This window comes from Ictidomys tridecemlineatus, chromosome 3 (assembly GCF_052094955.1).
Source record: "Ictidomys tridecemlineatus isolate mIctTri1 chromosome 3, mIctTri1.hap1, whole genome shotgun sequence".
Classification (NCBI taxonomy): Eukaryota; Metazoa; Chordata; class Mammalia; order Rodentia; family Sciuridae; genus Ictidomys; species Ictidomys tridecemlineatus.
The window spans coordinates 164,955,984-164,980,718 of record NC_135479.1 but is presented as its reverse complement, the minus strand read 5'-3'; the positions used below and the strand labels follow the sequence as shown (position 1 = coordinate 164,980,718).

The following is a 24,735-nucleotide window of genomic DNA, read 5'->3' as shown; positions in this document are numbered from 1 at the left end:
CTGACAAGGTACTGCCCAAGAAAAATGGAAAGCAAAGAGAACAATTTTACATTGTATAAGAATTGATACATTGTATTTCCGAGCGTTTTATGCTAGGTAACTGTTAATGGGTACAGAGATGGGACTTTCCCATGGAAGAAGCATTTCTTACATGATATGGAGTCTCAGGGTAAAATGAAGTCTGTTTGGTCATTGCCCATATAGCCTGGCCCATAACACATATTTAACAATTATAAAATTTAAATTTAAAAATTTTTATTTTGCAGTTTCTGAGTTTGAATACATTCATTTTTGCTCTCTTAAAAGTTAAAACCTAAAAAGGTAGTAGGGCAAAGGTACAGCCTAGAGTTGGGATAGGAAACGGGGGGGGGGGGGAGGAGGTAATTGGAATATTAGTGTTTTCCGGCTCTTTGCTCTCTTCTTGTGACTTTGGGCCTTAGATAAGGTTCAGGAAAAGGAAATCTGTTTTTTCTTTTACTCCACTCCAGGATATTGCAATTGGTGATGTATTCTTTATTTCTTCTATTTTAAGGAGTTTGTTGAAGAAAAATGTGCTTCTTGAATCATCTGCAGTCTCTCCTCTACACAAAGAGCTCTTAAGGCTACTAACAGGATAGAAGCAAATTACACTGAGAGCTCATTTGCAGCTCAGAAAAACAAAGACATGAGTTTTGAGGAGTGAAGGTATTATGATGTCGGCCATGGGTGATCAGGACACAGCCAGACAATGTGGACCAATTTTTTTAAACTGCGGATTTTTTGCTGTCTGCTTGCAGTGCTGATGGTGGTGGTGCTGGTCATCATTGTTACTGAGGTAGAGGTAAGTACCCACAACTAAAGTAGCCAGATCTGGGGACTAAGGATTAACTAGCCTGAGGCAGTACTGTCATCAGGAAACTTATCCCAAGTTATAATTCTTCCTTTCATTTATTCATTAAGTATTTGAGTGCCTCTTGTGGTCATATACTGTGATAGTCACTGAGGGTGCAGCAGTGAAGAATACAGAGATGATTTCATTACTTATGGAGTTCACATTCTGATTGTGCATGGGAGAAAATAATATGGGGTGAGTATCCCTTGTCTAAAATGTTTGGGACCAGAAAAATTTCAAATTTTGGAGGTTTTTGTTTTATTTTATGACAAAAAGAGCTTTATTTAGCTCTGAGTTTTTTCAATTTTGCGTAACTATTGGTTGAGTGTCCCTAATCTGAAAATATGGAATCAGAAATATTCAGAACTTAATCATTAAAAATGTTTTGGGGGAGGCTGGGGATATAGCTCAGTTAATAGAGTGCTTGCCTCTTATGCACAAGGTCCTAAGTTTTATCCCAGCACCACCAAAATAAATAAATCAATCAATAAATAAAACTGTTTTGTAACACAGTGGTAGAGAGCACTTGCCTAGCCCATATAAGGCACTGGGTTCAATTCTCAGCACCACATAAAAATAAATAAAGGTATTGAATCCAAGTACAACTAAAAAAATTAAAATAAATGAATAAATAAATAAATAAATAAATGTTTTGGATTTTGGGCATTTCAGATTCAGATTTTTAGACTAGGGATGCTTACTTTGTAATAATAAGTAGTAATCTTACTCACATGGTATAGTAGTAATGTTAATTAGAGATTGTGAAAAGTGCTATAAAAGAGGAATTCCAAGGTAGCTTTAGGAGAGGAAGAAAAAGGTTGCTATCTTAAGCTAGATGTGGTGGTGCACACCTGTAGTCCCAGAGCTCAGGAGGCTGAGGCAGGAGGACCACAAGTTCAAAGCCAGCCTCTGCAACTTAGCAAGGCCCTAAGCAACTCAGTGGGACCCTGTCTCTAAATAATATACAAAAAGTGCCCCTGAGTTCAATTTTTTTTTTTTAATATTTATTTTTTAGTTTTCGGCAGACACAACATCTTTCTTTGTATGTGGTGCTGAGGATCGAACCCGGACCGCACACATGCCAGGCGAGCGCGCTACCGCTTGAGCCACATCCCCAACCAAAGAGAAAGAGTGTTTTTCTGCAGATGCAGGTCGTGGTGAGGATCGAACCCAGGCCTCACGCATAGTCAGGGGAGCGCGCTACCGCTTGAGCCACATCCCCACCCTGAGTTCAATTTTTGATACCAAAAAAAAAAGAATCTTTTAGTGATTCCTGGCAAAAACCTGAAGTAGTATGCAAGGGTAGGGAGTTGAAGAGTTTGTTTTGAAGGGTATTATATGACACTGAAGAGCAGGGAGCATGTCTTACTGAACCCTCACAAGTGCTTTATGAAGAAGTTACTTGGTAATATTGATATATGAACTCATATATCACCAAAATTTATGGAGTAGTAAAAAGGATGCTTCCCTTTTTATTTTGTTAGTGGTGCTAATTCTGATTCAATTATAGCTTTTGTTTTTTTCTTATTGGGTTTTATTAGCACAAGATGCTTTAAAAGCTAACACACAGGCTTTTTCATTTCTCTGGCTGGAATTCACTTTGTGTTTTTTCAGCAGAAAACCTAATCTTATTATGAAATGGGCCTGTAGAGTCCCTTTTTGTTTGTTTGTTTGTTTCCCCCCCTGTGGGCCATTAATAAAATTTGTTGGTATTTTGAAAATTGCGAAGTGATTCTGTTAAAGATTTCCTTTAGAAAAAAAAAAAAGCATAAAACCTAGGTCATTTCCTTTTCTTTGCTTAAACTGTTCTTGCATGTTTTGCTGCAGGTAAGGCAGTGCCAATTCAATGTTGATAGTATCTTCTACCTGGAAGCTGTCAATGATATATCTAGATATTTAAGAAATTCCTGTCTTGAGGAAAATATACATAACATAGAATTTGCCGTTTTAACCATTTTCATTATACAGTACAGCTCACATGTACAACTATTGTGGGGCAGGTTGCTCAGAAAATACATTAAGTCTCAGTTTTGTCCAAATTGAAGGGTCTTTATTTTGACCTGCCAGGACCGCTTCCTATAGGACCAAGTTATCTCTGCAGAAAACAGCCCCGAGCCTGAGCATTTTAGGATATTTAAAGGCAAAAACTGCAAAGAACACATCTGGGTTGATGTAGCTACAAGCAAGCAGATATAGAAGCTGAACTGGAAAGTTAATGAGACAATGTAATGGGTACATTGGTACTTTGCATAGGACTTTCCAGGTTGGCATAGCGGCAAGCAAGCAGAAGGGAAGGGGGTCAAAATGACCCTAGTTGAGTACAAGTTAGAGAGTGGTTACTAACATGTAGACAGTGCTGAATTGTGATAATTCTAATTTTTTCCCCTGCACTACTGGGGATTAAACCCAGGACCTTGTACATGCCAGACAAATGCTGTACTACTGAGCTACAGCCCCAGCTTATTTTATTTTTTATTTTGATACAGGGTCATGCCAAGTTGTCCTTGTGATTCTCCTTCTTTAGTCTCCCAAGTAGCTGGGATTTACAGGCAGATACCACAATGCCCAGCAGTAATTCTAATTTTGGGTAGTAATCCTAATTACAAACCACCAGAAAGTTTTTCACAGCACCTGTGAAATTTTTCATTCTTACCAATACTGAACAAAGTATTCCAGTTCTTCCACATCTTTGCCAATACTTAATATTTTCTTTCTTATTTTCATTTCTTTGTTATTGGGGATTGATTTTGGGAGTTTTACCACTGAGTTACATCCCCATGTTTTTAATTTTATTTATTTGTTTATGTATTTATTTATTTGTTTATGTATTTATTTATTTGTTTTTTTGGGTAATGAGGATTGAACTCAGAGGCACTTGACCACTGAGCCACGTCTCCAGCCCTATTTTGGATTTTTATTTAGAGACAGGGGTCTCACTGAGTTGCTTAGCTCTTCATTTTTTTTTTTTTTTTTTTTTGCTGAGGCTGGCTTTGAACTCGCATTTCTCCTGTATCAGCCTCCCAAGCCTCTGGAAGTGCAAGTGTGCCCCACCATGCCCAGCTGATATTTTTTATTTTGAGACACAGTCTTGCTAAATTGCTGAGGCTGCCCTTAAATTTATGATCCTCCAGCCTCACCCTCCTGGGTTGCTGGGATTACAGGCATGAAACACTACACCAGGCTGATACTTAGGCATTTTGCAGAATCTGGTGTATCAGCGTAGTGTAGTTGAGGTCATAGCTATGCTTCTGCAACATGTTGGCTGTGTGACTTTGTAAAAGTCACTTAATTCTCCTGAGTCTGTTTCCTGATTTGCAATTATAAAATGTTCTCCATCTTCCTAGAAAGCTAAAAAGGCACCAAACACAAATGCTGTAGGTGTACATAGGAAAACATCAAATCATTTTCAGGTGCTAATACTGTGATGCTCATACCTGAGACTCATCATCTGGAAATGATTTAAGGGCTTGGTTTCCTAGAATTCACCATAAAACTGTCATTCCAGAGTTCAGGAGGAGCAAGTGATCTTTTCTCTTTCTTTAAGCATGTGGTTGCTTCTGGTATTTCTCCTATTTTTTTGTTATTTTAAAAATTGACACATAATATTTATATATTTATAGAGCACCTTGTGATATGAGATTTTATTTGATGGGTTGAGGCTTATCTTTGTTTCTTTTTATGTAATTTCTTGTCTTTCCATGTGTTTTACAATTTTTTTCCTCTCTTGTTTTGAGCAACTTAATATTGACTTGCCTTGGTGTATTGTTTTTAAGATGTTGGGAATCAAACCCAAGGCCTCATGCATACTACACAAGTGCTGTACCTCTGAGCTGAACCCCAACCTGGTGTAGTTTTAATATTTCTTTTACTTGAGGTTCAGAAGTTCTTGGGTTTGTGTTTATGGTAAATTTGGTAAATATTTGGCCATTATTTTTCTAAGAGAGAAGTCTTTATTTTTCGTTTCACAAGAGAAGCTGGTTGAATTGGCTTCTTTTTGGTCATTACTCAGAGAGGACAAATCCCATATCTTTTCTCAACCCTTTAACTCTTTCTTTGCACCAAGTTGGAGGGGTGCAAATTTATTAGTAGTAGCAGCAGCAGCAGCATCGGAGGCGGCAGTGCTGTAGATGGCCTTAGGCTCGTGGCCATAGGTGTGGATGGGTCAGCCAAAATGATCTTGATCTTTTCAGTCAATGGAAAGATGTAATCAGTCTCTTTAGAGAAAGCCAGGACTCGCTTGTACCCACTGATGATTGAGTAGGGTACTGATGTCATAGGTAATCAGTATGTACACATACACTGGCAAAGCTGTACACACCCTCCAAGAAATGATAATGTAGTTTCTTCTGTTCAAACTCTTTGGATTTGTAGATATTGCCATTGTTCTTGTCTCCTTTGTAGACCAAAGGAGAAGAGGGAGATTTGTGGCTTTGCTGGCTACAGACTCTTAAATCAGCTGTCTGTCACTCAGGATTTCAGTGGTATCTGTGGAGATTTTAGTGGTAATGTTTTAATCCTGAAAGAAGAAGATTATTTGTGTCCCCTGCCAAATTCATGTGTTGAAGCTATAAACCTCAATTTGATGAGTCCTTTTGGTAGATAATTAGATTTAAAATTTATTGTTAGGGTGGAGCCCTTATGAGGTAATTAATGTCCTTATAAAGAAAAGACGTATGAACACAAAGTGGCTGTCTGCAATCCAGGAAGAAGAACCTCACCAGAACTCGACCATGCTTGTATCCCTATTTTAGACTTTCATTTTTTAGCACTATGAGAAAATAAATGTCTGTTTAAACCACCTATTCTCTGGTATTTTGCTGAAGCAGCCCAAGCTAAGACAGAGATCTTATGGCCCCAGACTAGTGACATTACATGGGCAATGGCAATAGCACAGGTGATAACTGACACCTTGTTGGACAATAGCATATTTCTGATTTTGGTGAGGTCCTCCTTTGTGAATGCAAAGCCTACGTTAATTCTTATTAAAGCAATAGTTTCTCCAGAACCAGATGGTTCTGTGATTGGAGTGTCTGATCATTTTCTGAAAAAAATTCAGGCTTCATTTTATTTATTTATTTATTTTTAAAAATATTTATTTTTTTTTAGTTATAGGTGTACACAATATCTTTATTTTATTTTTATGTGGTGCTGAGGATCGAACCCAGTGCCCCATGCATGCTAGGCAAACGCTCTACCTATGAGCCACAACCCCAGCCCCAGGCTTTATTTTAATTGGGAGCATCACATAATATGAGAAGAAGGTGTATGTAGCAGCATCTAACAAAATATCGCAGGGAGTCTTGCTGTCTTTTATTACTCTGATAAGCTCTCGTTGAGCATAGTTTTTAGCTTTCTTTTTGTCTTATTTATTAATATTTTAGTTATGTATTATACTGCATTGTTGAGAGCCACAGGCAAAGGGGCCCCAGCAAACTTCCAGCTGCCAGCAAACTTCCAGCTGCCGGCTGATGATTGGCTCACAGCGGCCCCAGCAACATCTAGCTGATTGGCTCATCTGCGGTGATGTCATTGGGCTGTTTCCCTGCCCTTTCAGACCATGGAGCTGCTCATTGGGGGGACTTCTTTGGCTCCGCCCACACGACCCAGCCAATCGGCCTCAAGAGCAGGAGGATTGTGGGAGGTGGAGAGGCTGGTGTGGGTGGGAGAGGCTTGTGGTAAGCCGGTGGTGGCAGTTGGGCTCTGAGGGTTTTTTCCTGAGGAGCTGTTTTGTTTGGTGTGTGTGGTTCTAAAAATAAAGTTAGTTTCTTTTGACAAGTGGCTCCTGAATTGTGCCCAGCCAGACTGCGGCACTGCATATTAGGGCTTTTGATGGGACTAGAATATTTCCTCAAAGATAATAAGTTGGTAAGGGGAATTTTTCAGTCAGTTTAACTTTCCCTGTGCCACTGTATAAATGAGCAAATACTCCTTTAAAATGAGGCTTCTAATGAGATCCTTCAAATGAAAATAGATGCATGTAAGTGTAAAATGTTACTACTCAGGCCTTTTATGTTCTTGGATTTTTCTATTTTACTGGATTAAATCTATCATGTGTCCTGAAAAGACACATGGAAAATAATCTTACATGTCTGAAACTGCCCTTATTTTGCCCTTATGTATGATTGTATTTGTATTTTATAATTCAGATTTGGACTGTATGCAATGTCCTTTTTCCTCAGAATCATGATAACTTTGTTTTTATGTCTTCTAGTGTTGTAGAAGACAAGTCTAATGCTGGTCTAATTTTTAAAAATTGATAACATTGTTTTTCTTTCTGGAAGCTTTTAGGATTTTCTCTTTATCAAATGTTTTCACTTTTTTATTGATTGAATATTAATTATAAGAATGGTAGGTTTAATTATGGAATGTTTGTACATACCCCAAAACAAAATTGCCTAATACCTGCCCCATGCTCCCCTTCTACTTCCCCTTGATCCTTTTTCCCTATCCTAATGGATACCTTCTACTATCATAGAGTTCCTTTTTTTCCCCTCTAGCTTCCACATATGAGAAAAAAAATATAATACTTTTTTCTCTGAGTTTGACTTCTATCACTGAAAATTATGATCTGTAGTTCCATACATTTTTCTGCAAATGACATAATTTTATTCTTTTTTGTTCTTTTTAGTTATACATGATAGTAGAGTTTATTTTGACATATTTATACAAACATGAAATAATTTTGTTCTTTATGACTGAATAAAACCCCATGGTGCACATCTCTCTCACATTTTCTTTTATCCATTCTTCTGTTAATGGACACCTAAACTGATTCTGTAACTTGGCTATTTTGAATTATGCTGTGAAAACATGAGTTTTCTGCATGTATCTCTAAAGTATATAGCTGTATTATATGGAAGTTCTAGGTTTAGTTTTTTTGAGGAGCCTTCAGGTGAATCCCATCATGGCTGTAGTATTATTTACATTCTCTCCAATAGTGCGGAAAAGCTGCTTTTCCCCCTCCATCTTTTCCAGCATTTATTGCTATTTGTCTTCTTGAGAATTGCCATTCTAACTGGAGTGAGTTGGGAGTTCAGTGTAATTTTGTTTGTCTTTTTACTTATGGCTAAAGATATTGAATTTTAAAAATATATTTTTTTGCTATTTGTACTTTTTTTGAGAAGTGTCTGTTCAGGTCAATTGTCCACTTATTGGTTTGGTTGTTTTTATTTATTTATTTATTTATTTTTTTAGTGTTGAGTTTTTTGAGTTCATATAATCTGGGTATTAATGCTGTGTTGGAAGAGTAGCTGCGAAGATTTTCTCCCATTCAGTCTCTTTAATTTGCTGCCATCTTTTATTTCCTTAGCTATAGGGGTTTGTTCAGGAAGTCATTGCTTGTGCCTATATGTTGAAGTGGTTCATCTATTTTTCTTCTAATAGTTGCCAAGTTTGGGGTCTTATACTTAGGTGTATGATCCATTTTGAGTTGACTTTTGTTCAGGGTGAGAGAAAGAGGTATGATTTCATTCTTCTACATATGAATGACTAGTTTTCCCAATACCACTTCTTAAGGAGGCTGTCTTTTCTCCATTGTCTGTTTTTTTTTTTAATTTTTTATTTTTTTTATTGGTTGTTCACAACATTACAAAGCTCTTGACATATCATATTTCATACATTAAATTGAAGTGGGTTATGAACTCCCAATTTTACCCCAAATGCAGATTGAAGAATCACGTCGGTTACACATCCACAATTTTACATAATGCCCAATTAGTAATTGTTGTATTCTGCTACCTTTCCTATCCCCTACTATCCCCCCTCCTCTCCCCTCCCATCTTCTCTCTCTACCCCATCTACTGTAATTCATTACTCTCCTTGTTTATTTTCCCATTCCCCTCACAACCTCTTATATGTAATTTTGTATAGCAATGAGGGTCTCCCTTCATTTCCATGCAATTTCCCTTTACTCTTCCTTTCCCTCCCATCTCATGACTCTGTTTAATGTTAGTCTTTTCTTCCTGCTCTTCCTCCTTGCTCTGTTCATAGTTGCTCTCATTATATCAAAGAAGACATTTGGTATTTGTTTTTTAGGGATTGACTAGCTTCACTAAGCATAATCTGCTCTAGTGCCATCCATTTCCCTGCAAATTCTATGATTTTGTCATTTTTTATTGCTGCATAGTACTCCATTGTGTATAGATGCCACATTTTTTTTTATCCATTCATCTATTGAAGGGCATCTGGGTTGGTTCTACAGTCTAGCTATTGTGAATTGTGCTGCTATGAACATCGATATGGCAGCATCCCTGTAGCATGCTCTTTTAAGGTCTTCAGGGAATAGTCCGAGAAGGGCAATAGCAGGGTCAAATGGTGGTTCCATTCCCAGCTTTCCCAGGAATCTCCAAACTGCTTTCCAAATTGGCCGCACCAATTTGCAGTCCCACCAGCAATGTACAAGAGTACCCTTTTCTCCACATCCTCGCCAGCACTTGTTGTTGTTTGACTTCATAGTGGCTGCCAATCTTACTGGAGTGAGATGGTATCTTAGGGTGGTTTTGATTTGCATTTCTCTGACTGCTAGAGATGGTGAGCATTTTTTCATGTACTTGTTGATTGATTGTATGTCCTGCTCTGAGAAGTGTCTGTTCAGATCCTTGGCCCATTTGTTGATTGGGTTATTTGTTATCTTATTGTCTAATTTTTTGAGTTCTTTGTATACTCTGGATATTAGGGCTCTATCTGAAGTGTGAGGAGTAAAAATTTGTTCCCAGGATGTAGGCTCCCTATTTACCTCTCTTATTGTTTCTCTTGCTGAGAAAAAACTTTTTAGTTTAAGTAAGTCCCATTTGTTGATTCTTGTTATTAACTCTTGTGCTATGGGTGTCCTATTAAGGAATTTGGAGCCCGACCCCACAATATGTAGATCGGAGCCAACTTTTTCTTCTATCAGATGCAGAGTCTCTGATTTGATATCAAGCTCCTTGATCCATTTAGAGTTAACTTTTGTGCATGGCGAGAGGAAGGGATTCAGTTTCATTTTTTTGTAAATGGATTTCCAGTTTTCCCAACACCATTTGTTGAAGATGCTATCCTTCCTCCATTGCATGCTTTTAGCCCCTTTATCAAATATAAGATAGTTGTAACTTTGTGGATTAGTCTCTGTGTCCTCTATTCTATACCATTGGTCCACTCGCCTGTTTTGGTACCAGTACCATGCTGTTTTTGTCACTATTGCTCTGTAATATAGTTTGAAATCTGGTATCGCTATACCGCCTGATTCACACTTCCTGCTTAAAATTGCTTTTGCTATTCTGGGTCTTTTATTTTTCCATATGAATTTCATGATTGCTTTATCTATTTCTACAAGAAATGCCATTGGGATTTTGATTGGCATTGCATTAAACCTATAGAGAACTTTTGGTAATATCGCCATTTTGATAATGTTAGTTCTGCCTATCCATGAACAGGGTATATTTTTCCATCTTCTAAGATCTTCTTCTACTTCTCTTTTTAGGGTTCTGTAGTTTTCATTGTATAAATCTTTCACCTCTTTTGTTAGGTTGATTCCCAAGTATTTTATTTTTTTGGAGGATAATGTGAATGGAGTGTTTTTCCTCATTTCCGTTTCAGAAGTTTTGTCGCTGATATACAGAAATGCCTTTGATTTATGCGTGTTGATTTTATATCCTGCCACTTTGCTGAATTCATTTATTAGTTCTAGTAGTTTCTTTGTAGACCCTTTTGGGTCTTCTAAGTATGGAATCATGTCATCTGCAAATAGTGATAATTTAAGTTCTTCTTTTCCTATTTTTATGCCTTTAGTTTCTTTCGTCTGTCTAATTGCTCTGGCCAGTGTTTCGAGAACTATATTCAATAGAAGTGGTGATAGAGGGCATCCCTGTCTTGTTCCAGATTTTAGAGGGAATGCCTTCAACTTTTGTCCATTCAGAATGATGCTAGCCTGAGGCTTAGCATAGATAGCTTTTACAATGTCAAGGTACGTTCCTGTTATCCCTAGTTTTTCAAGTGTTTTGAACATAAAGGGATGCTGTACTTTGTCGAATGCTTTCTCTGTGTCTATTGAGATGATCATATGGTTTTTATCTTTAAGTCTATTGATGTGGTGAATAACATTTATTGATTTCCGTATATTGAACCAGCCTTGCATACCAGGGATGAATCCTACTTGATCATGGTGCACAATTTTTTTGATGTGTTTTTGTATTAGATTCGCCAGAATTTTATTGAGGATTTTTGCATCTAGGTTCATTAGAGATATTGGTCTGTAGTTTTCTTTCTTTGAGGTTTCTTTGTCTGGTTTCGGAATCAGGGTGATGTTGGCCTCATAGAATGAATTTGGAAGAGCTCCCTCTTTTTCTATTTCCTGAAATAACTTGAAAAGTATTGGTATTAATTCTTCTTTAAAGATTTTGTAAAACTCCGCTGTATACCCATCCGGTCCTGGGCTTTTCTTGGTTGGTAGTCTTTTGATGGCTTCTTCAATTTCATCCATTGATATTAGTCTGTTCAAATTGTGTGTATCCTCCTGACTCAGTCTGGGCAAATCATATGACTTAAGAAATTTATCGATGTCTTCACTATCTTCTATTTTATTGGAATATAGGTTTTCAAAATAATTTCTAATTGTCTTCTGTATTTCTGTAGCATCTGTTGTGATATTGCCTTTTTCATCCCGTATGTTAGTAATTTGAGTTCTCTCTCTTCTTCTCTTTGTTAGCATGGCTAAAGGTCTGTCGATCTTATTTATTTTTTCAAAGAACCAACTTTTAGTTTTGTTAATTTTTCAATAGTTTCTTTTGTTTCAATTTCATTAATTTCCGCTCTGATTTTAATTATTTCTTGCCTTCTGCTACATTTGCTGTTGTTTTGCTCTTCCTTTTCTAGGGCTTTGAGATGAAGTGTGAGCTCATTTATTTGTTGGTTTTTTCTTTTTTTGAGGAATGACCACCAGGTGATGAATTTTCCTCTTAAAACTGCTTTCATTGTGTCCCATAGATTCCGATATGTTGTGTCTATATTTTCATTTGTCTCTAAGAATTTTTTGATCTCCTCCTTTATGTCTTCTGTAACCCATTGATCATTCAGTAACATATTGTTCATTTTCCATGTGATGTAGGATTTTTCCTTCCTTCTTTTATCATTGATTTCCAGTTTCATTCCATTATGATCAGATAAAATGCATGGTATTATCTCCACCCATTTATATTTACTGAGGGTTGCCCTGTGGCATAATATATGGTCTATTTTTGAGAAGGATCCATGTGCTGCTGAGAAAAAAGTATATCCATTTGATGATGGTTGATATATTCTATATATGTCAGTTAAGTCTAGGTTATTGATTGTGGTATTGAGTTCTATAGTTTCCTTATTCAACTTTTGTTTGGAGGATCTGTCCAATGGTGAGAGAGGTGTGTTGAAGTCACCCATAATTATTGTGTTGTGGTCTATTTGATTCTTGAACTTGAGGAGAATTTGTTTTATGAATGTCGCAGCGCCATTATTTGGTGCATAAATATTGATAATTGTTATGTCTTGTTGGTGAATGGTTCCTTTTAACAGTATATAATGTCCTTCTTTATCCCTTTTGATTAACTTAGTCTTGAAGTCGATTTTATTCGATATGAGGATGGCCACCCCTGCTTGCTTATGAGGACCGTGTGCATGGTATATTTTTTCCCATCCTTTCACCTTCAGCCTGTGTATGTCTTTTCCAATCAGATGTGTCTCCTGGATGCAGCATATTGTTGGATTTGTTTTTTTAATCCATGATATCAGCCTATGTCGCTTTATTGGAGAGTTTAAGCCATTAACATTCAGAGTTACTATTGATATATGGTTTGTACTTCCATTCATGTTTGATTATTTATCCTTTTTTTTAAAAAAAAAATTTAGTTTGTTTCTCCATGATTATTTTTCCCCTCGCCCTCTGTCTTTACCAAGGCACTTCCCTCTGATGGTTTTGGTTATTGTTTTTCATTTCTTCCTCGTGTAGTGTTTTGCTCAAAATGCTTTGCAATGCTGGTTTTCTGGCTGCAAATTCTTTTAACTTTTGTTTATCATGAAAGATTTTTATTTCGTTGTCATACCTGAAGCTTAATTTTGCTGGATACAGAATTCTTGGTTGGCATCCATTGTCTTTCAGTGTTTGAAATACATTGTTCCATGAACTTCTTGCTTTCAGTGTCTGTGATGAAAAATCCGTTGTTAACCTTATTGGTTTACCCCTGAATGTAATCTGTCTCCTTTCTCTTGTAGCTTTTAATATTTTCTCTTTGTTCTGTATATTGGATATCTTCATAACAATGTGTCTTGGCGTTGGTCTACTGTGATTTTGTGTGCTCGGTGTCCTGTATGCATCTTCAATTCGTATATCTGTTTCCTTTTTTATTTCTGGAAAGTTTTCTGTAATTATTTCATTCAGCAGGTTACTCATTCCCTTGGTTTGAAACTCTGTACCTTCTTCTATCCCGATGACTCATAAGTTTGGTTTTTTTATGTTATCCCATAACTCTTGGATGTTTTTCTCGTGATTTTTTACTAGCCTTTCTGAGTTGGCTAGACTCTTTTCAAGATGAAATATTTTGTCTTCATTATCTGACGTTCTGGCTTCTACTTGCTCCACTCTGTTAGTGATACTCTCAATTGAGTTTTTAATTTGGTTTATAGTTTCCTTCATTTCTAAGATTATGGTTTGATTCTTTTTTATAATCTCCTCTATCTCCTGATAAAGGTTCTTAACTTCTTCTTTTATCTGTTTGTGTAATGCATTCTCAATGTGTTCTTTCGCTGCTTGAATTTGCTGTCTCGTATCCTCTTTAAGGTTCCATTCCATCTGTCTAAGGTGTTCCTTGAGTTCTTTATATGACCATTTTTCTGATGACTCTAGGTCCTCCTGAATATTTAGGCTGTCCTGCATTGTTTGTACTCCTTTTCTTCCTTGCTTTTTGAAGCTGCTCATGTTACTTCTTGTTCTGTTTGACTGCTGAGTTACTGTTTACTCCTATAAATTTATTTGATGCTTGGGAGGAAAGGTATTAGAAGGGAAGGGAAAAAGTCACTAAAGAGAATGAGAGTAAGCAGGTAGAATTCAAGGATGGGGGGATAAGATAATTGAAAAGAAATGAAAAGACAAAAGAAGAAAAAAAATAGGAAATAAAAAAAGAAAAAAAAATTTTTAAATAATAAAAAAAATTAAAATTGGAAGAAAAAAAAATTTAAAAAAATTGCAAAAAAATTTAAAAAAACAAGAAAGAAAAATGAAAATGAAAGAAAACCCGAAATCAAAATTAAAAAAAAAAAAAAAGAAAAAAAAAAACTAATAAATGCAGTCTTAGAGTTTGATTAACTTCTCTTCCAGTAGGTGGCGCTGTGACCACCAGGCCAATTTCTCCTATCAATACGCGGAAACCAATCAGTGTGCAGCAGCTCCTCCTCCCAGACTGGGCGAGTCTCCAATCCTGGGTGCCTAGGGCGTCCTCTTGTGTCTAGTCACTTCCCCACTTTTCCTCTAGCCAGTCCCCTCTCACGGGTGCCGCTCACCACAATACTGGGTACACGCCAGGTCTGCTGCTCCCGGGAGCCCTGTTGTCATGAATGACTGGGCACACTCTTCCAGTTTGCCAATCCCTCAGACCCTAAGTTTGTAGAGCTTGGGGCTGAGAATCCTCAGCGAATTTTACTGCCCCTCCGGTAACCACACCCCCGGTAGCTGGTGCAAGAGACCTCAGCTGTCAGCACTGGTGGGAGCGGTAGTCCCGCGCCACCTCTAATTCCCTCGGTCTGGCTACCGTGCTCACGGGAGAGCTGGGAGAGGCCCTTACAGGAGAGCTGGGATTGGCCCTTAAGGTTTCCCCGATGTGTGGAGAGGGAAGGCTAGCGAATTACACACCTGTAGCCACCAGTTTCAATGAAGTTATCTCCTCCGCCGCAGTCTGATGACGTCAGTTGTCTGCCATGGTGGTATCTCTTGCAAATGGCGACAGTTCGTTTCCCTTTGCCGGGTGACCAATGCAACGGGTGGGTCCTTACTGTCTCTCCCAAGCCCCGTTTCAAACCTTTGGCCACTACCTATGAAGGCTCGGTTGGCATTTACCTCCGTAGGATCAGAAGGGCTGACCAGTTGTTTCAGCCGGATGGATTAGTGCTGAGTCACAGCTGTTTGTCTGGGGGAAGCAGGTGAACGGGAGCTTGAATTCAGCCGATCCAGGTTCAGTGTGTGTTCTGAGAGGCCCAGACTGCTCGTCCCAGATCCACGTCAGCTCAGCATTGCCTAATGATCCTGAGCAAACAGAATTAGGCTGTTTACGACTCCCTATGCCTGCACAGCTGAAGAGGTCAGAGACTTGATCTCTCTGCGCCCGCCGCCATGTTGGAATTCCTCCATTGTCTGTTTTTGGCAACTTTGTCAAGACTCATATGACTTTGGCTGTGTGTGGTATTCTCTGTATCTTCTATTCTTTTCCATTGTTTCTTGTGTCTGTTTTTATGCCAGTACTAGGCTGTTTTTGTTACTATGGCTTTGTAATATAATTTGAAGTTGCATATTTGATGCTTCTGGCATTGTTCTTTTTGCTTGGGATTTCTTTGGCTATTCTTTTTTTAAAAAAATTTATTTCTTTGTTGTAGTTGGACACAATACTTTTTTTAAAATTATTTATTTTTATGTGGTGCTGAGGATCGAACCCAGGGTCTTGCATGTGCTTGGCGAGCACTCTACCACTGAACCACAACCCCAACTCCTTCTTTGGCTATTCTGAATCTTTTGTTCTTGCATATTAATTTTAGAATTGCCTTTTCTAGTTCCGAGAAGTATGTCACTGGTATTTTGATGGAGATTGCATGGAATCTGTAGGTTGCTTTTGGTAATATGGACCTTTTAACAATATGAATTCTTTCTCTCTGTGAACATGGGAGATTTTTTTCATTTTCTGGTGACTTTTTCAATTTCTTTTATCAGTGTTTTGTATTTTTTTAGTAGATTTCTTACAAGTATTTTATTATGAATAGAATTGTTTTCCTGATTTCTTTCTCAGTGGCTTCATTATTGGTATATAGAAGAGCTGTTGATACTTGCATGTTGCTAAAACTTCAAGTACTATACTGTGTTTGAGTGATGATAGTGGACATCCTTGTCTTGAACTGATTTTAGGAGAAATGCTTTCAGTTTTTACCCATTCAGTACAATGTTAGCTTTGGGTTTGATATATGTAGTAGTATTTATGATGTTGAAGCAATTTGTTTTTGTCCCAAGTTTCTTCAGGGTTTTTTTCTTTTTTTATCATGAAGGACTGGTGAATTTTGTCACAGACTTTTTATCTATTTATATAATCATGTGATTTTTGTCCTTGGTTGTAATTATGTAATTAAATTACATTTATTGATCATAGCGGTTTTTAATTCAATTGGCTAATAATTCATTAAGGATTTTTTCATCTATGTCCATCAAATATACTGGTCTGTAATTTTCTTACCTTAAGATGTCCTTAGGTGTTCTTGTGTTTATGTTGATACTGGCTTCATAGGATTACTCTGGTATTGTTCCCTCCCTTTCTTTCTTTTATTTTTTTCTTCATTCCCATATTTATTTATTTATTTTTAATTGATATTGTTTTTAAAATACATGATAGTGGAATGCATTACAATTCTTATTACACATATGGAGCACATTTTTTTATATCTCTGTTTGTATATAAAGTATGTTCACACCAATTCATGTCTTTATACATATACTTTGGATGATGATGTCCATCACATTCCACCATCCTTGCTAAACCCCAGCCCCGCTCCCTTCCCCTCCCACCCCTCTACCCTATCTAGTGTTCCTCTATTCCTCCCATGCTTCCTCTCCTTACCCCACTATGAGTCAGACTCCTTATATCAGACAAAACATTTGGCATTTGTTTTTTGGGGGGGATTGGCTAACTTCACTTAGCATTATCTTCTCCAGCGCCATAAATTTACTGGGTGTGTTGTATTTCTATTCTTGTTGGGTTATAAGAATTTTTACATTTCTCCCCTCATTTCTTTGGTGATCCACTCAACATTAAGTTTGTATTATTCAGTCTTTATATGTTTTAGTTTTTGTAATTTTGTTGTTGTTTTTGATTCCTAATTTCATTCCAAGGAATTTTCTAATAATATCCAAGGAATTATCTGAACTTTTTTGTATTTTTGAAGTCTTGCTTCAGGGCCTAAAATCTGATCTATTTTGGAGAAAGTTCCATGAGCATCTGAAAACATATATTTAGGTATTGGTTGAAATATTCTGTAGGTGTCTGTTAAATCCATTTGATCTATTGTATATTTTAACTTTGTATCACCTTTGTTGATTTTGTCTGGATGACCTATTAGGTGTATTGAAAGCAACCATTGTTATTATATTGGGGCCTATCTGAGCCTCCATGTTGAGTAGAATTTAGGTGTGCCAACATTTGGGCATACATATTTGCAGTAGTTTTATCTTATTGGGTTGCTTCTTTACCAACATGCAGGGACCTTTTTTGTATCTTTTAAGTAATTTTGGCTTAAGGTTCATTGTTGGATCTGAAAGTAGCTATTCCTGCTGTATTTGCATAGATTATTCTATGTTCTCTCAGTTTGTTTGTGGATGTCTTTGCCAATAAGATTTGTTTGTTATAGGCAGAATATAATTGTGTCTTAATTTTTTTTGGGAGGGAGGGGTACCAGGGATTGAACTCAGGGGCATTCAACCATTGAGCCACATCACCAGCCCTATTTTTTTCCCTTTATTTTATTTATTTACTTTTTTGTGGTGCTGAGGATCGAACCTAGTGCCTCACATGTGCAAGGCAAGTGTTCCACCACCGAGCTAAAACCCCAGCCCACCAGCCCTATTTTTTGTATTTTATTTAGAGACAGGGTCTCACTGAGTTGCTAAGTACCTTCCCTTTGCTGAGGCTGGCTTTGAACTCGTGATCCTCCTGCCTCAGACTCTCATAGGTATGCCCAGGCTTGTCTTGTTTTTAATTCAGCCTTTTAAATAGATAATTGAGACCTTTACATTCAGTGTAAGAAAAGTATACATTATTTCTTGTCATTTTGTTTTATTTCTATGTTTGATTTGATCCTAGTTCTCATTTGCTTATCTATTCTTCCAATGAGATTTAGTCTTTCCTGAGTTCTCTTGCTTGCTTTTGTTTTCTTCTGTGTGTATGATTCCTTTATCTTCTGCAGTTCCAAGCTAAGTTTATGATTAGCTTGGAAAGTTTTTATTTCTGTTTTGATTCTGAAGGATAGCTTTGCTGGATGTAGCAATCTAGGTTGGTAGTCATTTTCTTTCAGAATTGAAAGCTCTCCTGGCTCTTAGGGTTTCTCCTGAGATATCTGTTATTCTGATTGGTTTGTCTTTATAAATGACTTGGTGATTCTCTCTTACAGCTTTCAAAATTATTTCTTTGTTCTGGATTTTTGGCATTCTAGCAATAATGTGCCATAGAAAGAGGCTTTTCTGGTCTTTCCTATTTGGTGTTCTAAATGGTTGAATGCTGCAGTCTGTCTGGGCACAATTCAGGAGCACTTGTCAAAAGAAACTAACTTTATTTTTAGAACTACAAACGCCAAACAAAACAGCTCTTCAGGAAAAAACCCTCAGAGTCCAACTGCCACCACCGGCTTCCACAAGCCTCTCACCCACACACCAGCCTCTCCACCTCCCACAATCTTCCTGCTCTTGAGGCCAATTGGCTGGGTTGTGTGGGCGGAGCCAAAGAAATCCCCCAATGAGCAGCTCCGTGGAGGAGCCAATCAGCTAGATGTTGCTGGGGCCGCTGTGAGCCAATCATCAGCTGGCAGTCTGAAGGGCAGGGAAACAGCCCAATGAACATCACCGCAGAGGAGCCAATCAGCTAGATGTTGCTGGGGCCGCTGTGAGCCAATCATCAGCTGGCAGCTGGGAGTTTGCTGGGGCCCCTTTGGCTGTGGCTCTCAACAGTTGATTGAATACTGATTGAATTCCATCTTATTCCAAGGTTTGGGAAATTTCATGGAAGTATTTCACCATTTAAGTCAGTTGTGCCATTAGCTTGTATCTCTGTTTCCTTTTTGATGCCTAGGAATCTTAAGTTGGCTCTCTTCATGTTGTTCCAGAGTTCTTATACATTCTGATCATACTTTCTTATTTTTTCTTTATTATTTTCTGAATATTTCAGTTTGTCCTCCTTTTCTTCAGGCCCTTAAATTCTATCTTCTAATTGAACTGGTCTGTTAGACTTTCACCTAAGTTTTTTGACATATTGGGCCTTTCATTTGATTTCTCTTTGGTTCTTTTTCACAGTCTCTCTTTCTTGAAGTGTTGTTTCATATCCTGTATTGTCATTTAGTTCCTTTCTTTTTTATTTTCATTCATTGATCATTTTAACAATTAGCTTTTTAAAAAATATTTTTCTTAGTTGTTGATGGACACAATCTCTTTATTTTTATTTGTTTATTTTTTTTATGTGGTGCTGAAGATCGAACCAAGTGAGAGGCAAGTGCTCTACTGAGCTACAACCTCAGCCTAACAATTAGCTTTTAAAATTCTTTTTCCAGCATTTTTTCCACTTTGGTGTCCATGGATTCAGTGATTGGGGAGTTACATATTTTGGAGGCATCTTATTATCTTGTTTCCTCAAGTTTCCTATGTTTTTATGCTGAGATTTGCACATCTATCAGGATGGTACTCTTTCATTGTTGTATGAGGATATTTTTAGTGAGCTGCCTTCTTATTATGGTGTTCACTATGTTGAAAGTTTTTCTCAACATCAAAGCACTGAATTAACTGCTCAAAGTGCTCAAACTGTGCACTACTTTGAGAAGAGATAATAACCGCCAATAATAGCAATAGCTTGACAGCAAACCATAAACTAATATATTATGAAAACTAATAAAAAATGTTTTTGACAACTCTACTAACCAAGGGGAGGAAATGAGGAGTAATAGTATAGAAAAGCCTGAATAAATTAAGTAATAAAGAATTATAGAATGAGCTGGGTGCTGTGGTGCATGCCTTTAATCCCATCAACTCCAGAGTCTGAGACAGGAGGATCATGAGTTCAAAACCAGTCTCAGCCATAGTGAGGCATTAAGCAACTCAGTGAGACCCTGCCTCTAAATAAAATACAAAATAGGGCTGGGGATGTGGCTCAGTGGTTGAGTGCCCCTGAGTTCAATTCCCAGTATATATATGAGTTCAGTCTGTCTCTCTCTATATATAAAATTTACCAGACACAGTGATGCACCCCTACAGTTCCAGCCACTCAGGTGTCTGAGGCAGAAGGACAGCAAATTCAAGGTTAGTTTGGACTTCCCCGTGAGACCCTATCTTGAAAGTAAGAGAAAAAAAAAAAAAAGGAATAAGATGAAGTTCAGTGGCAGAATTTTCCAGGGTTTAATTCCCAATACTGACAGAAAAACAAACCTCCGAAAAATAGAAAGTAAAATTAATTTTAAACTGTATAGAACATAGATAAGGTTAAGAAGAAACAGTAAAAGCAAAATATAAATTCAACAGAAACAAAAACAATGAATTTTAAACTCCATAGAATATAGAAAAGAGAAAGAAGAAATTAAACAGAATGTAACAGCTGAGCATGGTAGTACACACCTGATACCCCAGTGATTCAGGAGTCTGAGGCAAGAGGATCTCAAGTTCAAGGCTGGCCTTGGCAACTTAGAAAGACTCTGTCACAAAATAAAAATTAAAAAGGATTGGATTGGGGCTATAGCTCAGTTGTGGAGTACCCCTGCATTTAATTCCCAGTATCATTTTATATATACACACACACACACACACACACACACACACACACACACACATATGTATATATTATATAAAATAATAAAAAGAAGGGAGGGAAGAGGGACAGAAAAGGAAAAATCTCAATAGAAAGACAAAATAGGAGTGTATAGAAATGAGAAAAGAAGAAAGTTGAGTAAATGCACTTAATGAATTAAGAAAACAAAAACAAAAACCAAACAAAACATAATTTTTTATAAAAGCATGCAGTTAGTTAGGGGATCCAAAATAACCACCACAGAAAACCATACAAGCAAAATAAAAAATTATAATTGACAAGACCAAATTTTCTCCTTGAGGGCTGAGGATATAGCTCAGTTGGTAGAATACTTGCCTTGCATGCACAAGGCCCTGGGTTCAATCCCCAGAACCTCAAAAAAACAAACAAATTTTCTCCTTGTGTTGTTATGTAAGGTGAAGAGACTTTTCCCTAGGACTTTTAGATTTGTCGTTCCTAATGTATTGGAGATGTTGCAAGTGTTCATACCACTGAAAATTACCTCAGAAGAGTTTCTGAGTATGGAGGTCCCAACTGCATCCACAGGCTCTGTGCTGGGATGGCACATTGTGTCTAATTTATTTCTTTCCATGTCTAGGACTCTGTTCTAGTCTACTTATTGGCTCCATGTTAGGCCCAGAGGCTGGAGATTTCTCTGGTAGCACAAATGTGATGGTCCTGGGGTTGTGCAGCCCAGAGACCAGAATCTACCCTGGTGTAGGCAATGTCTCTGCATACTCAAGGGGGAAAAGTCTGTGCTTGGTACTTTTAACACATCTCACCCCACCCTTCTCCGCGTCCATCAGGTTGTTCTGAAAGCTTTGCAGTAGGTTCACTCACTGAACAGACTTTTCTGCATCTGCATTCTCAGAAGAGGTGCTTTTAGGGGTGTTTTAAAATGAGCTGAAGTCTGCCTACTTTGAGTCATCTGACATGCTGTAAGGTGGGAGGCAGAGCCTTATCTCAGGTATGGCAGGGCTCTTCACAAATCTTAGGTAAATGTTCAAGTTCTGAAGCTGATCTTTGTCTCTCTTTTTAGATATCATTTTATAAAGTTTGCATATGTTGTTTCCTAAGTCTATATGAATGTTTGCTAACTCAATGTGATATTACAACTAAAATGTGAATCAAGGAAAGGCTGAGAGCTCGGAACTTTCCTTTTGTATGGAAAAGTGGCAAAATGTTTTACAATATTAACGTTTAAAAGATCAGGTTCTCATTATCTTTGGTTTTTATTGGTGGTGCTGAGGATTGAACCCAGGGCGTTATGCATGTGAGGCAAGCACTCTACCAACTGAGCTAGGTCCCCAGCCCCTCTCATTATCTTTTAAAATACCTTTCAATTTTTGTATCCCAGTATAATGGGTAACATATAACATATAAATGATATAAATAAATCCCCAATAAAATCTGTTATCCTTATACGTTTAAAATTACATTACAGAAAACTTCAGTTTGGAGAATACCAGCCTGATAAAATGCTCCTTTAAACCTTTAATATTAAAGACTTGTTTAACTGAAAGATATGAACACATTTTTAATATGTAAAGAATAGTAATGTACCACAATTCTATTGATGTTTTTATATTAACCAAGTTTAGCTTTTAAAGAAAAATCTAGTCTCTGTAATTTAGAACAATACTTTAAAATAACAGTTGCTGTTTAACCACAGATATACAAACCTTAATTTTTCCAATTAATTTATTGCTCAGGGAATAAAACTTATCAGGCACAATGTAATTAATATTTTGAGAAGTTTTTGTCATTTTAACATATAGTTCAAACTTTGGTTTATATCAGCCCATTAATATTTGTTCCCCCCAGGTTGGGGTCCCATTATAAACTGGTTTTTCTGGTTTCTTGGATAGTGGCCACCAAATTTTAGCCTGATTTAGACATCGAAAAACCTTTGGATTATTTTTAGTAGTTGGGAGTTATTCATGCTTGCAAATACTGAGAGACAAAAGCCAAATTTTCTAGACAAGATTATGCTTTTTGTTATATAATTTAGAAGTAATAATTGTATAAAATACTTTAGTCCTAATCTGCCTTCTATAGGAACTGACATGGTCTACCCTGTTGGCAACCTGGCCCAGTTCCTAAATGAAGGCAACCTCTAGAATGCTTTTTTACCTTTAGCTTTTACTTTTTTGACATTTTTTTTAAAAATCCTGTTGGCAGCCATTTACATTTTAACACAAGCTTTAGTGAGTACAGTAAAAACCTTTTAAACCATTTTTTAACATTAGAAACAAACTGACATAGAAATTAACATAAAACACAAAGGGGACAAACAATAACAAACAACAAACAAGACAAAAACACAAGAAAATAAAACACAACAGATAAGGCGCCAAAGACAAATTTAACTGATAGAAGACCAGACTTAGACTAGAGGATTGAGTAAAAACCAGACCAGACAGAGGACCAAGGAAAACCAGACTCAGACCAGAGGACCAAACCCTGGACTGCAGGAAATAATGTTTGTGCAGCTTTCCCCAAGCCTCTCCAAGACATGGATCCACACAGACCAGACTTACCTTCCCCAGGAAACACAGATGACTCTTGGTAGTTTTAGGTGGGTGGGGGTTGGTGGTGGGATGGCCCAGGGCTGTCTCTCAGAGGCCTTCCCCTAAGGGATCTCTTCACCATTGTACCTCCCTTGTTGATCCTGAGCCATCTCTGGGATGTAAGAAAAGTAGATCTCGCTGGGGCCTCCAAATGTTGTGGGGCAGGTCACTCAGAAAGCATACCAAGTCCCAGTTTTGTCCAAATTGAAGAGTCTTTATTTAGCTGGCTAGCTGGCAACTGCCCCTCACAGGACCCATAAGTTTCTCTGCAAGGAACACCCTGAGCCCAAGCATTTTAGGATATTTAAAGGCAAAAATCACACCTGGGTTTACGTAGCTACAAGCAAGCAGGTACAGAAGCTGAATTGGGCAATTAGTGAGACAATGCAGTGGGTACATTGGCTCTTCCCACAGGACTTTCCAGGTTGGCATAGCAGCAAGCAAGCAGAAGGGAAGGAGATCAAAATGACCCTAGTTGAGTAGAAGTTAGAGAATGGTTACTAACATCTAGACAATAAATCTCTGACAAGGTACATTGCCCAAGAAACATAGAAAGCAAAGAGAATAATTATACATTGTATAAGAATTGCTATTTTGTGTTTCCAAATATGTTATGCTAGGTAACTATTAATGGGTACAGAGGAGAGGCTTTTCCATGGGAGAAGCATTTCTTACATGATATGAAGTCTGAGGGTAAAATTTTGGTCATTGCCCATAGAGCCTGGCCCAAAACATCTTCCACCTGGTAGGCTGGTATGTGTAGCCAGGGCTCTTTGCTTTGCTCTGAGTGCTGAGAGTCTGGGCAAGAAGTGCACTGCTCTCCTCTCAGCTCCCTTGGCTACCGGTAGTAGTTTTCACAGCCCTTAGTCACTGAGTTCTCACTGTATAATTCAGAGCTGTTCTCTCATATCACATTTGCTGCAGTTTCCAGGAGTGAGAAGATGCTGGACAATAACTTTCCTGGCACTGCCAGCTAAGGTGTGACCTTCACAAAGTGGCTACCAGTCATGGCATTCCACTTAAAAACTGAGCAAAACAAAATACTTCTCTTGCACCAGCAATTTCTGTGTCCACTAAGTTCTGCTGTTTTGAAAATGATCTCATCAGTGTGCACGTGTTCGCTCATTCTCATTCTCTCTCTCTCTCTCTCTCTCTCTCTCTCTCTCTCTCTATCTCTATCTCTATCTCTATCTCTATCTCTATCTCTCTCCCCTGAGGATTGAACCCAGGATTGCTTTACCACTGAACCACACCTCAAGGCCTTTTATTATGTTTTATTTTGAGACAGAGTCTAAGTGGTTTAGGGCCTACCTAAATTGCTGAGGCTGGCCTCAAACTTGTGATCCTCCTGTCTCAGCTCCTCATGACTCTAGGATTATAGGCACACTCCACCATACTTGGCTTTTTTTTTCTCTTTATTATGGTGCTCCCGCTTCTTTCCCTGTCCAGGCAACTTGTACGTACGTAAGTTCGGAACTGAACTGTTTCTCATAGTCCTAGTAACCATGATTTCTTGAGTTCTCCAAATCTCTGTTAGTTT

At 37.7% G+C, this 24,735-nt stretch overlaps 1 protein-coding gene across 1 annotated transcript in view; it reads left to right on the top strand.

Annotated features, from left to right (window-relative positions):
* The window catches only part of Nxpe3 (neurexophilin and PC-esterase domain family member 3), a 54,759-nt gene that overhangs the window by 6,983 nt on the left and 23,041 nt on the right, over window positions 1-24,735 (top strand). The window contains exon 4 of the mRNA XM_078044315.1: window positions 533-820. Coding sequence (XP_077900441.1) covers window positions 728-820 — 93 coding nt within the window. The 5' untranslated portion in view covers window positions 533-727. The remainder of the gene's footprint in view (window positions 1-532; window positions 821-24,735) is intronic.